The sequence below is a fragment of the Danio rerio genome, chromosome 6 (assembly GCF_052040795.2).
Source record: "Danio rerio strain M-AB ecotype USA chromosome 6, GRCz13ab, whole genome shotgun sequence".
Taxonomy (NCBI): domain Eukaryota; kingdom Metazoa; phylum Chordata; class Actinopteri; order Cypriniformes; family Danionidae; genus Danio; species Danio rerio.
The window spans coordinates 10,091,145-10,108,719 of NC_141026.1; the positions used below are offsets into that span (position 1 = coordinate 10,091,145).

The 17,575-nt window shown below is 34.9% G+C and overlaps 1 protein-coding gene and 1 long non-coding RNA gene across 4 annotated transcripts in view; one reads left to right on the top strand and one right to left on the bottom strand.

Moving 5' to 3' along the window:
* Positions 1 to 15,406, bottom strand: part of LOC141386182 (uncharacterized) — an 18,563-nt gene extending 3,157 nt beyond the window's left edge. Inside the window, exons 1-3 of the long non-coding RNA XR_015493345.1 lie at positions 13,935 to 15,406; positions 13,698 to 13,840; positions 6,783 to 6,910 (exon numbers count right to left, since the gene is read on the bottom strand). This is a non-coding gene — a long non-coding RNA (uncharacterized LOC141386182). The remainder of the gene's footprint in view (positions 1 to 6,782; positions 6,911 to 13,697; positions 13,841 to 13,934) is intronic.
* tbx19 (T-box transcription factor 19) overlaps positions 1 to 16,691 on the top strand; it is a 24,480-nt gene extending 7,789 nt beyond the window's left edge. For all 3 annotated transcript variants that reach the window (XM_087256814.1, XM_087256816.1, XM_087256815.1), the window contains 6 exons: positions 6,792 to 6,926; positions 9,323 to 9,384; positions 11,473 to 11,534; positions 11,646 to 11,834; positions 13,721 to 13,853; positions 13,967 to 16,691. In XM_087256814.1, coding sequence (XP_087112940.1) covers positions 6,792 to 6,926; positions 9,323 to 9,384; positions 11,473 to 11,534; positions 11,646 to 11,834; positions 13,721 to 13,853; positions 13,967 to 14,204 — 819 coding nt within the window. In that variant the 3' untranslated portion in view covers positions 14,205 to 16,691. The remainder of the gene's footprint in view (positions 1 to 6,791; positions 6,927 to 9,322; positions 9,385 to 11,472; positions 11,535 to 11,645; positions 11,835 to 13,720; positions 13,854 to 13,966) is intronic.
* Positions 16,692 to 17,575: the final 884 nt, after the last annotated feature.

Sequence of the window (17,575 nt, forward strand, 5' to 3'; positions counted from 1 at the left end):
CATTTGTCAATGCATTAATTGACATAAGCTAACAATTAGTCGCTTATTTTGGTTACTCTATTTTTCTGGTAATTCGTTTATTAATTAACAACATGCTAGGAGTTTAGGTTTGATTTAAAAAATATTGCATATAATAATTACTGTAATTATGCTTGGTTAACACTTAATAATAGTGATTCACAGATAATGCATTATTTAATTTGACCACATTTCAAAGAAATATTTATGCAGTTTACTAAATACTGTTTAAAAGTATGTCATTGTCATATTCAGTATACAGTTTAATAGTAAATATTGATTCTGGAAGTCAAAAATAATAATAATTAAAACCAAGTGTTAATGTTAATGAAGCAATTCTCAGTTGCTTCAAAAAAATTTTTATCAAACATCAGCCAAAACCTTCTGAAAAAAAAATGGTTATAAGAATGTATAATAGATAATAATTATACTACAATATTTAACATGTTCAAATGTTCACAATTCTCTGGTGTCAGTTAATGGTCACATTGACCAGCAGGTAAACTAAAATAAGTAAAGTTTCTATTTTTTGAGTTCCTGTTTAAACATATATTTTATTATTACAACTTTCTTAGGACTCATTTATAACTGCAGTTTTTACATTAAGCTTTAAAAAATCCTGCTCTGGTGCAATGCAATGCAAATTAAAAAATGTAGTATTATTTACTGACCTTAATGTCCTTCAAAACCCATATAAAATTCATTTTCTGGCAGGAAGGTATTTTGAATTAAAATCTGGGAGATTTGTTAGTTCATTTACACCATTCATTTACAATATACAGCCTGCAAATGTGGTCAAGGAAGCTCAAAAATTCTTGCTTGATGTATGAAAACTAACAAGGTCCATTTTTCCCCTCAAAAGCCCAATTGAGCATCTGCAAGAACCTAATAAGCATCTTCTCTTGATACCAAGAACTTGGTTATTTTTACTGATCAGTATTCATATGCAAATTAAATTAAAAGTATTTTTACCCAGAACTGTTCTAATTAATGTAGGTACTGGAATCTCTCAAAACAAAAATGTAAATTGGTTTCAATATTCGACTAAATCCTGACACGATTTTCATTTTAAAGGAAAGTTGACCCAAAAATAAAAATTCTGTCATCAATTCCTCACCCTCCACATGTTTCAAATATTTTTTTCCTAAACATAATAGTTTTTTAAAAAAAATGCTGGAAACTAGTAGCCATTAATTGACTTCCACATACCGCATATCAGTTTTAAATTTTCTAAAACAATTAATTTGTGTTTAACAGAAAAAAGAAACTTTTGCAAAGTTTGCAAGTAGTAAGGGGTCTCTCTTCTTATCTCATCTCTTTTGAGGATATAGTAGTCTTAAAGTGTTTGTTGACCCAAAAATGAAAACTATTTAATGAATTACTCATCGTCATGACTTGCCAAACCTGATACCTTGGTTCCTCTTTAAACACAAATTAAGATATTTTAAGTGAAATCTGAGAGCTCCCTCATCCTCCATAGACAGCAAGCTACCTGACTCATTCAAAGTCCAGAAAGGTACTTAAAAATATCCTAAAAACATACCATATGCCTTCATTGGTTCAATATCATGAAGCTACAGTACAAGAATACTTAAATGCACACATGAAACAAAAACAACAACTTTATTCAACTGTTTCCTCTCTTCAGTGTCAGTATAGGGGAGCTCGTTCACAAGTCACTGTTGTGGCTGTGCCTCTGACATACACCTTATACTGACACTAGTTTTGTTTCCATCTAAAAATATGAATTCTATTTATGCACAAAACTGGATTATCACATAAAAGGCGTGTGAATAAAGCAGCGTTTCCATCCAACGAGTCAAAGAGAACGACGAGTCACTGAGTCACGAGTCAACTGGCGCCAAATATCAAGTAAAAATGGAATTTGCTATGGTAGGAGAAGCTGTGTGAATCTAAATGATTATTTATAAACGACTCGTGCCTCAGTAGACAAATGCCGACATGCAATGAAAGCAAGGTGACATTTGAAGGCGTGAGACGTGAAGCACAGACACTCTTGACATTTTTAGAGGTAATTGATAATATACTGTAATAACACTAAAACTGAAATGGTTAAGGCGTTTTAGAATGATCAAAACAATGTTTTAGATGTTTTGCAGTGTGGTCAGCCATCTTTATCATCACATGATCTCTTATAGCAAAGACCCTTTTTAATGCGCAGACTGGAATTTGTTCGGGAAAAGTGTTTCCATCATAGTGCATGCATAGATGCATAGTTTATGCGCATCTTTTCTTATCGAATAAAAAGTTTATCCTGCTCAGTTATGAGATTTTTATGTTTTTTATGCTCTTTTCTTTTAAATTTATGCGCATCTTGGCATTTCCATCAACAGATTTTGTTTTATGTGCATATCCAAAATGTGCATAAAAATAGGTGGATGGAATGATAGCTACTGAGAAGTTAAATAAACTTGCTATTTTTGTTGTAACTACACAAAAAAATCCTCATAGCTTGATATTATTCAGAATGAATATGGCCAGTTTTGTACATATTTTGGTACCTTTCTAGACTTTAAGGCCGCATTTACACTGCATGGTTCAAGCGACTCAATTGCGATTGTTTTCTCCCATGTGGCACAGATCAGATATGGCCCATGTACTTGTAAGCAGGAAATAATCACATGGATTTACTCAAATCAGATTCAGGCCTTGATCATATGTGGCAATTTATCCGATATGAATCTGATCTGTGTTCTCGTGTCTGCAGTGTAAGCAAGTAGATTGGATTTTCACCTGTCGATGCAAATCGCGCATCATTAAAAAGCATAGTGAATGACCTCAAGTCTGATGCTTTCATTTCAGAACAGACTTCAGCAGAGTCCCAAACCTTAAATCTCATACAAGAGGACTAAATACGCTTTTATTTTATCACATAACATAAGTATTCAAGCATGTTAACGAGAGAGAGCGCAAGAGCGTAACATCCGCCATGTAACCATAAACTAATATAAAACCGTTGCATACATCACATGGATAAATCACACTATGGACATTACATTAAGACGCCTACTGGTTTAAATAGTCCTAGATTAAAAGAAGATTACCAAATGCACACTTTTCTATCATAAACTATAGTAAAACAAAAACTTAAGCCAGTGAACAGATTAAATACAGGAATGGAGAAAAGAGCGCTCTTTAATTATCAGCTGTCAGTCAGCACCTGCTCTTTTTTTTTCCGGGTCATTGCGCCTTTGCCGTGTGCTGTGTAAATGCAGACAATCGGATACGAGTCACTTTTAAAAGATGATGCAAGCAGGTCAGCTAAAAATCGGATACAGTCACAAAATCTGAATTGACCATCAAGATCTGCAGTGTAAGTGCATCAGGACGTCTATGGAGGATGAGGGAGCTCTCACATTTCACTTAAAATAGCTTAATTAGCATTTTGAAGATAAACATTGGTTCGGAATTACATGGAGGGGTGTAATTAATTGCATAATTAAATTTTTTAGATTAACTAATCTTTAACCCGTCTTACCAATGAATGACAGCAAGTTCCCTCTCAAAGCATTTTTTTTCTGTCATACTCCCTTTTCAGCAGTCAATTTTGTTTAGTTCTTTCCTAATAAAAAGACAAGAGAAAACACAGAGCGCCCGCACATTGTGCTCGTGCTGCGCAGGTGTGTATAGCCATACGTGGCCTGTTCTGCAATCTTGAGTAGCCTCTCAGGGCTCTTGTGTGTCCAAACAGGCCTCTGTAGCTTTTAGGAGTCTTGGCCTGCCTTTAATCACCCTGCGCACTGCCACGGGGAAATTTCAAGTGCGCATTTATACAATTAGTGCTCTCCTCTGCATCCACTTCACCTATGGAGCCCCTTTGTTCAGCAGGGACTGCATGTAAACAGGAATAAACAGCTCTTAATTGCCACTTTTCTCGTTTAATGCACTTCCTGCCGTTCAGACAGAGAGTGGTCTACTTCAGCTCGCCATCCTGGCTTTCAGCAGGGCCGCTGCGAGGTGCTCCAGCCCGCTCCATTCGAGTATGACTCCGCCACCAAATTATTATTGGTATTTACATGACCCCTCCCCTGCGCCCTTCCCGCCACCCCGTCCTCTTCTGCCCCGTTCCTGTCTGTTGCCTATTTACCGGGCTTTTTAAACGCGGAGCTGGCAGCGGAGAGGACGATGAGAGAGAACCAGCTCTAAATGAAATAATTGCTGTGGTTAGTTGTACATTATGGTAATTACCTCTGTTTTTTCTATGCAAAATTAATTTAGCCATCAGTCCTTAGATGTTCAAAAAGGCAACATATTAAAAAAGGCAGCGGGGAGAGAAAAGCACACAAAGCCCTTTATGTCCCCTGTAGCCATGCAGATGAGTACCTGCCCCTCATCAGTCATTGTAATCTACCAATTAGAGAAAAAAAATCAAATTATTCTGCTTTTCTCTCTCGTTCTGACAGCCTCTTTCTCAGAATTGGGTTGAAATGTTTATTCATGCTTGACGTGGTCACTGCAGTCATCCGAAGAATTTTTTTATAAATACAATGATGTAGGTAAATGTAGAAACTTGCTAATATGGATAATGATACTCTTAGCTTTTTTCATTTAAGATGTTAAAACTTGGCTGTTGAGATGGAAAGTGAAAGTACATCATCAATACACACATAGGCAAACATAATTACATCTAAACACAATATTTTTTCTCTGAATAAACATATTGCCCTTTACTAATTTATAGCCATCAAAATGTTTTAATCAATGCCACACAGCATAAAACACAATAGAATATGGTGCCATTAGCCTTGTAATTATAGTGCGCCAATATACACTACCTGACAAAAGTCTTATCGTCGATCCCAGTTGTAAGAGCAACTAATAATAACCTGACTTCTAGTTGATCATTTGGAAAAGTAGCAGAAGGTCGATTTTTCTGTTGAACTTCATCCAAATCATCACAAATACTGCAAAAGACCAATTGGAACCAGCATGGACCCAAGATTCTCACAGAAATCAGTCAAGTTTGGTGAAGGAAAAATCATGGTTTAGGGTAACGTTCAATATGGGGGCGTGTGAGAGATCTGCAGAGTGGATGGCAACATCAACAGCCTGATTTGTGCTGCCTATTACATTAGAAACCACAGAAGAGGGCAAATTCTTCAACAGGATAGCGCTCCTTCTAATAGGAATCTTGAACTCTGAGAGAACGCTTTCTTTGCCATTACAGATGACTTTATTAATCAGTTATTTGAGTCATTGCAGAGATGTATGGATGCAGTCCTCCAAGCTCATGGGAGTCATCCACAATACTAATTCTTACTCTGCACCATGACTTTATATTCTATAAATATGTGCATTTATGTAAATATTTCTGTTTATTGACAAGACATGTGTCTAAAGAAAGTCAGACCTTACTGTCCTAATTAAATAATTAAAAATCGAGGCATGATCATAATTTATTTTGGTAAAATAAGTGTAATCTAGAGGCCTATACCTTTCATATACGCCACTTCTGATACCAAATGATCAACTAGAAGTCAAATTATAAGGTAAGTGACAAGACTTTTGTCACGTAGTGTATAACATTAAAGTGCTTGTGGTGTATGTATGTGTTTATGTATGTGTATGTTTTGTTTTATTTTTTTCAAAAAAATTGACATTTATAATATATACAATTTATGCTTGTGTATGTGTACGTGTGTGTGTGTGTGTGTGTGTGTGTGTGTGTGTGTGTGTGTGTGTGTGTGTGTGTGTGTGTGTGTGTGTGTGTGTGTGTGTGTGTGTGTGTGTGTGTGTGTGTGTGTGTGTGTGTATGTATGTATGTATGTTAAGTAACTTTATAAAAAAAATTGACAAATTTAAATCTATTGATTGTATCTATTGATGTACACTCAAGAACTATTTCTTAGTATTGATAACAGTAAGAAATGTTTATTGTGCTCATGTGCAGCATACTAGAGTGAAGAATGGAGTAAAGATGTAGAAATTTCAGTTTTACCATACATTTTGTTTTATGATATATTCAAAAATAAAACACATATTTATGAAATAAATACAGCATTGGCCAGTAAAAGTGACTTCTTTCAAAACCATTTTCAACTTTTCAATGAAAACTTGCTGTTTCATAACTCATTTAAAGTTGAAAATTAAGAAGAATGGGGTATATGCACACAGACCTTTAATTTCAGCCAGCCAGTCTCGCACTTCCGGTGACCTGTCTTTCCATTATGAAATTGCTACATTTAAGGTCTGATTTCTTTAAAAATCAGTGATCTTCACTGTCTGATAGATAACTGATATGAAGTGGGTCTCAGACAGGACAAGAAGTGCTGCATTAAATTCCATTTCCCCCCGCCATGTCTTTAAAATATGACAGTTTATTTTACCCCAGTATTTTAAATGGAGTTTCTGCGCTAGCCTGCTGATCCTAATGGCGCTAGCGGTTACATGGTCCTTCATCTCCTTGAGATGAACAACTAAAACTGAATGTATTTTAGTTACATTACAACATCAATTCTGTAAAAACAACCCTATGCAATTGAAAATAGTCACATTAAGCTTTCACTGGAAGTTAATCATTGGCTGAAAAACACTAGCCGTGCGTACTGTATAGCCCATTGAAAATCTGTTGAAAAAGTTTAATAAAGAAATGAAAACAAAAACATGTTCGAAAATATATACTGGTTTGTACATTTTTGCACATTCATAAAGTCGATATGTGCACTGTATACAGATTGTCAATTATTGTCAAGCAAAGCACTAATTACTTTTTTTCCTATCCTCTTGTCTTCTGTTCTGTTTACCTGCTCCAGATCATGCTGAATTCCCTCCATAAATATGAGCCTCAAATTCACATTGTTCGTGTTGGGGGAAGCCACAGGATGGTGACCAACATCTCCTTCACAGACACTCAGTTCATCGCTGTAACAGCCTACCAGAATGAAGAGGTGAACAACATCTTTACAAAATCTGAATCAGAATAGACAACAGGCATACTTGAGGAACAATTCACTTCAAAAATTCTGTCATTTTTAAAAATAATTAGAATTCTTTAATTATGCATTTACAATCATGTGGCTTAAAAACACACACACACACACACACACATTTTCTGTAGATCTTGACAATATTGTTTTCAGGGCTGTTTTACACAGAAAGCAAAGTATAAAATTGTTTGTTTGTGTGGGGTTGTATTTATTCAACTTGATTACTTACTTAATTTTTAGAATACCGTCTCAAAAAAATGCTCTAAAAACCAAGACTCAAGTACAACAGTCTAGCGCATGTTGATTTATTGTTAAATATTAATATTATTGTTTAGTCGATATTAGATCTAATAAACAGTAATTAATTGGAAAGAGGAAATATTGACTCCTTAATGTGAACTTTTAATTACTACTTTTTTATTGTTATTATTATAATTTTATTTTCTTTTTTTTTTCTTTTTTTTGCTTTTATCATAAACTTGCTCATTTATTATTATATTGTTTAACAATTTTTTTTAATTCTTGTATTTTATTTTTTATTTATTTATTTTTTTAGAGGATTTGTTTGTTTATAATTCATACATTTAAATTTATTTTATTTCAATGGGATAGTGGCAAAATAAGAAAAATAAGACAATCTGTAAAAAAAAAAATAAATGATAAATAAATAATATTAATATTATTAAGTTTTATTTCCCCCCTAAATACAGTTTTTTAAATGCCCTTTTTAAATATATGCGATTTAATTTTTGTACATTTTAATAATTTTTTTTTTATTTGAATATTTCTCAACTAAAGTTTTAATGGTTTGATAAAATTTTTTATTATTATCTGTTTTCATTTAATTAAAATCATGAAGTTTGTACAATTTAACATTCTTCAATTGTTTCTAGAACGATATCGCTTTATTATATAGTTATATAACTTCAAGTATAACTTTTTTGTGTCGAATTTTATTACATTAAGGCTGAAAATGAATAACACAGTTTAGCTCAAAAACCTACTAATTAGCTGCTTACTAATAATTATTAAGGATCTAATTTGGTTTAGGTATTGGCTATCATACTTTATAATTGTTAACAGTTAATATCTTAATAATAGGCAGGTAACAAGGCAGTAGTGAACAGTGTGAGTTTGACTAAAGTGTTACTTGTTATTGTTTCACTTTGAAAGATGGACTCTGTATTATAGTGTACCATAATGTCATTCTGTACCATCATATCAAACGTATCATAGTAAAACCAAACTTTTATTTTGATGGGTAACACTACACATCCTGACAAAAGTCTTGTCGTCCATCGTAGTTGTAAGAGCAACAAATAATAACCTGACTTCTAAATAATCTTTTGGAAAAGTGGCAGAGGGTAGATTTTTCTGTTGAACTGCATCCCAATCATCACAAATACTGCAGAAGACCTATTGAAACCAGCATAAACCCGAGATCCTCACAGAAATTAGTCAAGTTTGGTGAAGGAAAAATCATGGTTTGGAGTTACATTTAGTATGGGGGAGTGTGAGAGATCTGCAGAGTGGATGGCAACACCAACAACCTGTAGCATCAAGACATTTGTGATGCCCATTACATTACAAACCACTGAAAAGGGCAAATTCTTCAGCAGAATAGCGCTCCTTCTCATACTTCAGCCTCCACATCAAAGTTCCTAAAAGCAAAAAAGGTCAAGGAGCTCCAACATTGGCCAGCCCAGTGACCAGACATGAACATCATTGAGCATGTCTGGGGTAAGATGAAGGAGGAGGCATTGAGGATGAATCAAAAGAATCTTGAAGAACTCTGGGAGTCCTGCAAAAACGCTTTCTTTGCCATCACAGATGACTTTATTAATCAGTTATTTGAGTCATTGCAGAGATGTATGGATGCAGTCCTCCAAGCGTATGGGAGTCAGACACAATATGATCAATAATGATCAACTAGAAGTCAAGTTATTATTTGTTGTTCCTAAAACATGGATAGACGGCATGACTTTTGTCAGGTAGTGTAGAGTTTCTGTGTGTACATGATATCATGATCTCAAATAAACATAAAAATGCTAATGAAGTGATTCTAGTGTGTATTTATATTTATTATATTTATTTTTTATTCTGACTGGATCCCATGATTCCATCTACAATTAAGCATTATGAAACTGGTAGGTCAGAAGAGCAAGAACAAGAAAGCCACAATAATAACGAAAGGTTTTTTAAGGAAAATCTTTCTGGTTGAACTTTACCTTTTTGTTCAAAGCAAATACAACATCTATAAAGAAAGTTGATATTATATTTATATTATATATATATATTTGATCTCTCATGTCCAAGTGTTATATTTGATCCTCACTACGCTCTCGTCTTCTTCACAGATAACTGCGCTGAAGATAAAACACAACCCGTTTGCTAAAGCGTTCCTTGATGCGAAGGAAAGGTACAAATGAGTGAAATGACGTTGGACAACAAACATCATTAGTGTCAAGTTTTCTCACCGATTTAACAATGCGCATTTCAACTCATAATAATATCATAGCAGGCATTAGCGCTAGTCACGCTAGCATGACTGTGCGAAATCAGCCGTGATTAGCGACCAATTATTAAACGTTTATGCTTTGAATGGAGTGAGTGTGTGAGTAAAGGAGCTTGTTGGAGAGCCGGTGTGAAGTGAGAGTGAGAGATTTTTGAGCGGCTACAGTGAAGAATGTGTGAGATATTGCACAATGATGTTGGTGGAATGAGCGCTGAATAAATATACACTCCAGTAAATGTAATCAAAACTTCACTGGAGCAGAAGATCAACACTACTGTAAAAAAATTGACTGTCTTCCACACAAAGAAAAGAGGAAAAAGTTTTATTTTCATTATTGCTGTCAAACAAATAATCGAGATTAATCACATCCCAAATACAGTTGAAGTCAGAATTATTAGCCCCCCTAAATTATTAGCCCCCCTGTTTATTTTTTTTCCCGATATCTTGGTTTAATGGAGAGAAGATTTCTTAAAACATTTCTAAACATAATAGATTTAATAACTCATTTCCAATATATTATTTTATCTTTGCCATGATGACAGTAAATAATATTTGACTAGATATTTTTCAAAACACTTCTAAACAGCTTAAAGTGACATTTAAAGGCTTAATTAGGTTAATTAGGTTAACTAGGCGGATTAGGGTAATTAGGAAGGTTTTTTTATAAGGATGGTTTGTTCTGTAGACTATCGAGAAAAAAAAATTAGCTTAAAGGGGCTAATAATATATTCCTTAAAATGGTGTTTATAAAATAAAAACTGCTTTTATTCTAGCCAAATTAAAACAAGTAAGACTTTCTCCAGAAGAAAAAATATTATCAGACATATAGTGAAAATTTCCTTGCTCTGTTAAACATCATTTGGGAAATATTTAAAAAAGAAAAACTAAATTTCAAAGGAAAACAAGAATTCTGACATTAACTGTACATATGCAGCGCTCAACATAAACCCCATTTTGAAATACATATATATTATACAAATTGTATATAAATATATAATAAATGTATTTCTTTTTTATTTTATGTACAGTATGTTTGAGTATTTATACATATATTCATAAATATACACTACGCAAGTATATATTAAATGTAAATGCAAACGTTTATCTTGAATGTGATTAATCGTCACACAACAAATTTTAACTGCCATAAATGCTTCATAAATTACTATAATGAGTCATTTGCATTGTTGATTCTCATTACTGTATTTCCAAGAAAATTCATTCATTCATTCATTCATTCATTCATTCATTTTCTTGTCGGTTTAGTCCCTTTATTAATCCGGGGTCGCCACAGTGGAATGAACCACCAACTTATCCAGCAGGTTTTTACGCAGTGGATGCCCTTCCAGCCGCAACCCATCTCTGGGAAAGAAAATTAATTCATTCAGACTATATTTTCACTGTGCCAGAACTAAACTCATCGGCCACTTTGTTAGGTACACCTTACTAGTACCACGTTCAAAGTCACTTAAATCCCCTTTCTCCGTCATTCTGATGCTCGGTTTGAACTGCAGCAGATCGTCTTGACCATGTCTACATGCCTAAATGCATTGAGTTGCTGCCAGGTGATTGGCTGATTAGAAATCTGCGCTAACGTTTAAAAATAGTTTCCAGTTTAAATATAATAATCTTCACATCAATTTTTAATCAATCCATTTCAATAATAATAATCAAGAAAGCAAAGTGTATTAAAATTATTTTTGCAGGATTATATGGCATTAAAGACTAGTAATGTTGATAAATGTGACTTTTTTCCATAAGAGGAATTTGTAAATAATTAATATACTTTTATTTTATTTTTTAAGTAAATAAATTCTTTGAGTCCGGTGAATACTTTTTATTCTAAAAAAAGGAAAAATAAAAATAAAAATAATATAATCAACTGACCAGTGCGTATGAATTGTGTTGATTGTTTATTTGATAATAATATCTGTACCTGATTGGTTGTTTATTTATTTGAGATTTGTCTCATGCGAGATGTTCTTTCCACAGGAGTCATCCTAAGAATCATCTAGAACCTCCAGTTGAGAACCAGCACATGGGCATCCCGCACTGTTAGTCATTCATTTCACAGTTGTTTTTATATAAACAAAGCTTTGTTTTTCTTAAGATTCATCAGCGTTATTCTAACAGTGTTACTGGTGTCCATATCTGTTGGTTTGCAGGCGGATGGTTCATATCAAACCCAGACTCTTTGTGTTCTGCTAGTGGTGGAAACTTTCCATATCCAGGAGGTTTACCGCTCACTCATCATCACCATGGGTATAAACACTACCCAAGTCTACATGGGCATCGGGCAGCCCCGTACCCATCGCCCTACCTGCCCCGCCATCATCACCGTGGCCATAACACAGGTAAAATGTCATTTAATAGCTCGGAATTTGAATCATATCACATAAAAATATTTTTTTATTAATAACTGATGAACAGACAGGCGTGCTGAACTCATCTGTTGCCATAAATTCATCTGTATTTTTTTTTTACAAGCAATCATGTTTAATGGCAGAATTCTGATGGAAAAATGTTATGCTCTGCAGAAAATGCAACCAATCAGAGAGTTGAATTGAGAAATGTGTCAAAAGAGATCTTTAGCCCCACCCACTCCCATGGCGCACCATCAATAAACTCCTCAACTCCAAAGTAATTTATATATGCATATTTTGCAGTGAAATTGAGATATTTGTTTCTGTTGACAATCAGCAGCTTTAAATGAATACTTTCATATGTTCTTGTCATTTCGAATTCATTCAATTGTATCGTTTGCAGTGCTTCGTCATATTTTAGTTCTTGTGTCATTGAAGCCGTGCTGTAAATTAATAATACAATCAAATCTTGCTAATGTACGGTTGCAATCAGAATCATTAAACCCCCTTTTTTAGATTTCCTAAATGTTTAACAGAGCAAGGATAGTTTAAATATAAAAATAATATTCTACAGAACAAACCATCGATATACAATAACTTGCCTAATTACCCTAACCTGTCTAGTTAACTCAATTAACCCAGTTAAGCCTTTAACTGTCACTTTAAGCTGTATAGAAGTGTCTTGAAAAAATCTAGTCAAATATTATTTACTGTCATCATGATAAAGAGAAAATAAATCTGTTATTAGAAATGAGTTGTTAAAACTATTGTTTAGAAATGTGCTGAAAAAAATCTCTCTGTTAAACAGAAATTGGGGAAAAAATAAACAGGGGGGCGAGTCATTTTAAACTGCATATAGAATGTTTTTAAATATTTTATGTGTTTGGGATTCGGCCCTAAGTATTAAAGTCAACCAAAACTGAAGCCTTAAAACTCACGTGTTACTTGAAATACATTATTTTAAAAACTTTTAAAAATAAATATTATTTATATTACCCACAGTTGCCAAGGAAATATTTCTCCTTTTCAATTAGATTTACTCGACACAACAGAAACTGAAATAAACAAAATATATTAAAAACTGTTGTCACAGACATGAAAAAATAAATCATAAAAATGAGGTGAAAAATTCTGATTATTACAACAAATACAAAATACCAGTAGTTAACTTATTGATACTAAAATAACATTGACTGAACCACCATGTTTCAAACACATAGTCAAGCCCGAAATTATTCACAGCGCTGGCAAATTCTGACTGCCACTTTTTGTTCAAAGATGAGAAATATTTTTTCCATCCACCTGGAAAGGCTCAGATTTATCAGGTCTAATTCCCACGAAAAATTATTTGCTACCTGGTAACTCTTTCTTGGAAATTTTAGACTTGAAACGGGCTCTATCCAAATCCAGCACCCTTCATGAAAACTGACTGTGCAACACTACATTTTGTATCCCCAGCTGAACAGCTGAACCCACATGTATGGCAATTCATATATTTACCTGCAAAGTTTGTAAATTCTGAGACAATATTGTTTGTTTGTTGTTTTCTGTTGTACTTAAAAAAACCTTAAAATAAAAGTAAAAAAAAAAAGATTTCTTTCATAAAAAAATTGATGCTGCCTCTTGTGCATCGTTTAACCTTTTCAGTCAAAAAAAAAAACTTGTTGGTTAAATAAAAGTTAGAATTTGACAGGGGTATGTATAACTTCATGCTCGAGTCTGACTATCTTCTTTAGGTGGAACACTAAAGGAGAAATTTTAAAAAACTTAAAAACTTATAACTCTCCTTTTTCAGAAATCTGAAAAAAATCTAATGTAACATTTAGATGCTCTTGATGTTTATTCTTTGCTTACTCGCTTCTGTTTTCCTTTTGCAGTTTCTTTATCAGACAATTTGAGTCCAGGCATGCAGATGTTCTCCGGTCACGAGAGCTGGACAGGTGTGTCTCCTCCAGGTCCTGCTGCCATGCTGTCCATGCAACCTGCTCCAAACTCACCTGGAGCCAGCAGGTCAGAGAGAAAACTTCACCTCACATTTGACACGCTATTATACTTGAATGTCTTGTATATAAAGAAATTTTCCATAAAAACCTGAAGTTTGTCTCTCCATCTGTGATTTTCAGTCAATATCCCTGCCTGTGGACTGTGAGCAGCTGCACCGTCTCCTCCAGTCCTCCAGGAGGCGTTGTGAGCCTTACACACGGCCAGGATGAGCCTGCGGACGGTGCATCTACTTCTGCTTCACCGTGCTCTTTACTGCAGGCCCACGGACCAACCGGCTCAGATGGTGCCGTAGATCCAGCCAATCACAGTAGGGTAGGCGGGATGAGCTGGGCTTCTGTCACCACCCACTCGTTCTAAGCAAAATCATTTAATCTGAAATAATTAAAAGCGTACATGAAATATGATCAGCGGGTTATGAAATCCATGAGTATGAATCCATGCTAAAGGTCATGGGTCTCAAACTGGATTCCTGGAGGGCCGCAGCTCTGCAGTTCTGCTCCAACCCTAATCAAACACAGCTGACCCAGCTAATCAAGCTGTTCAAGACTACTAGAGACTATTGACCTTATTCTTCAATGCGTAAGTGCACTCGATTTTGCGATTGTTTTAGAACTTTCGATTCAGTTTCCAATGGGAGAAATGACTAGAAATAATATATGTAAGAAACTGATCAAGCTATTTGCTTTACAAACAAGCAGTTGCATAATTATACAGACAAAGTAAAATAATGTAAGAAGCAAATGTCAGTTTGCAACATGAAGCCGCATAACAAGCTGTTTTTAACATCTAAAAATCAATGGAAGTAAATGAGAGCAGAAGTCTCGAGCCAAAAAGATTTCAAATGGCTGCGCCCACTCTTACGCAAAGAATAAGGTGAATTAAGCAGGCGTGAGATGGAGGTGGCTGAAGCTGAACCATGCAGAGCTGCGATCCTCCAGGAATTGAGTTTGAGACCACTGCTTTAGATGTATACACTAATGCATCACAAATGATCAGATATAAAGCCCGCACAAAAAGGGTCGACCGGGGTCCAGTTTGATTCCACTTTCTAAAATTTTGGCAATAATGCTAAAGCTGGAATTTCTTACAGAATAATCCATCCACTGTAAATAAAGGTAATTGTGCATTTTTATCCCTGAAGTTCTGGCTTTTTTTCTAAGAATTGCTCAACATTTTGAGGGGAAAAAGTCAGAATTATAAGATAAAATTTGCTATTATCTTCCTTTTTTGATCAAGCTTCCATAACATTCACACGACACCAACAGACACGTATTGACATTTTTGCAGGGTCACTGTGTTTGTTAACCCTGTGAGCGCCGTTGCTTTTGCCAGTTAAACATGTTGAAGTACTGTAGTCTAGTGATGGATCACATGGGTTAACATGTCAGTGAAATGCAAGTTGTCCTTCAAGCATGCCTCTAACTTGTATGTCAAACCCAGCCTGGATTGGGCCTCACAAATATGGGAGTGTAATATGTGATCTAAATGGGAGTGTTGGCAGCTATGCTTTAAAGCAGAGATGCCCAAAGTAGGGCCCACTGTAACCTTTGATTTGACCCACCATCCCATCTGAAAAGAGAGTGAGAATGATGGAGAGGGTTGGGGCGAATGCCTTAAACAGATCGTCATTTCTAATTCTAATTTCATAACTTTTGTTTTTTTGTTTATTTTATTGCGGAGCTACAAAAAGAAAAAGCTAACTGGAATGAAATGTTTCAATTAAATGTTGTAAGTGAATCAGATGTAAATAATGTCACTCGACAGATAAAGGACTATTTGTAGTCTAGTGTAACTTTTTACTGTAATAAGTTCATTATAAAATTAAAGTAATATATGCTGTGTTAGTTAATATAAAGCAAAGTTTTCTAGTTAATTTTAAAATATTATTAAATAAATCAGTAAATTACCAATGACAACTATATTTACCTTCGGCCCACTGGCCTTAATCAAGTTTGATTTTTGACCCTTCATAAGAAAAGTCAAAAAAATGATGCACTTGATATTCTTTACGTAATCTATAGGAAATCTGACGAATGGCACTTTTAAAAATAAATGTGTTTTTTTTAGTCAGGATATTCTGAGAACCCCTGTAAAGGCATATGATCATTAATCTGCATTATGTGGGACAGGTGCATCTTTTAAAATGGAAAAACTGGAGCATCTGGTGCTTCTGGTGTATTGTAAACTTCTGTTGTAGTTGAGTGTGTTACAATTCAGTACAATATTGTCAAGTCAATGATCATCTAACAACACCAAGGAACTCTGATGATTTAAAGAAATGTGAATAAAATCTGTTTACTGTACTTGTATAATTGTAAATATTCAGCAATGTTCAGAAAGTGGAGTCGGTTAGATTTTAAAGGTTCCATGAAATTAAAATACATTTTTTTTTTAGATGTTAGGATTAGTATTTGTTCGTAACAAGCATATCTATAAGCTAGCGTACTCCATAACAGTGACAGAATTTGCATTTAGAAGACATAAAACTGATATAAACATGTAAGGCTTGTAGTCTGTCACTTGCGCTTAAATGGGTCAACAGTTCTATTCACGTCAGCTCACACTACAGTTTCTCATCACATCAAATCAAACGCTCTCAGTCTGACATGCCCCGCCCCCTTCAAAACGCTTCTCATTTGCTTTTCATGTGATGGGCTTGAGCTCAACCACTCTTACTAGCAGAGCTGTGATAACAAAACATTAAAAAGGGGAGGAGTTACACTATACCCTACCCTTTCTTCGTGTTTCTGAAATAAAAATGCACATTTCAAAGCACTTCACACCACCTTTAACATTTTCATGTGTGTTTTTGAAGTTCTCACCAAGATTGAATTTATTTAATTTAAAAAAAAAAAAAAAAAAAAACTATTTATGCTTGTTTTCATTGTCACATTTTTCTCCATTTTAGTATGATGATTTCCCTAGTAGCAAAGATTTCTGGCCCAGATTTGGCAAAAAGCTGGCACAGCAGGCATTCATCCGGCACTGGCATACAGCATGTGGGCCAAACATGGCCCGGGTTTGGCAGAGGTGGCACCGTTTTTAAGGCGGCACACAAGATTTGGGCCAGATGTAAAACGTAGTATTTGGCCCAGATTTAAAAATTTGATAAGTGGGCCATGTGAGTTTGGCCAGTCTTGACCCACATTTAAAATACACTAAAATCATTTTTGAGTAAAGAAAAAAAATTCTACCAATCAGGTCACTTTGAGAAAAAGCGTGCCCATATTGTGCCTAAAGCGCATCACTCCATGGGTTTATCAATTTCATTGCAATCGTGACACACCAACCTATCAGGCCCAGTTCAGGCCCAGTTATGAGTTATTAACTTGGCTGAGACTTGGCCCAGATATGGTCTGTGTTTAGCCCTTGTCTGGAAGCCAGATTTGGTCCAGTCATGTACCGTAATTCACTGCGGCATGTGGGCCAAGCAAAACCTGATTGTGTGGGCCAGAGCTGGGCCAGAGAAATTTTGCTATGTGGGGGTTGTCATACTTTCTTTTTCCTTGAGCTTACTCAGTTTATTTATCAGGGATGCCACAGCGGAATGAACCGCCAACCTATCCAGCATATGTTTTACACGGCGGATGCCCTTCCAGCTGCAACACTGTGAAACACCTATACACTCTGATTTGGTTCTCAAGAAACTCTAAAGTTACTATCAATATAAAAACTGCTCTGTATTTGATTGGAAATGCTAAAACGTTTCTTTAGACGTATTTGACTAA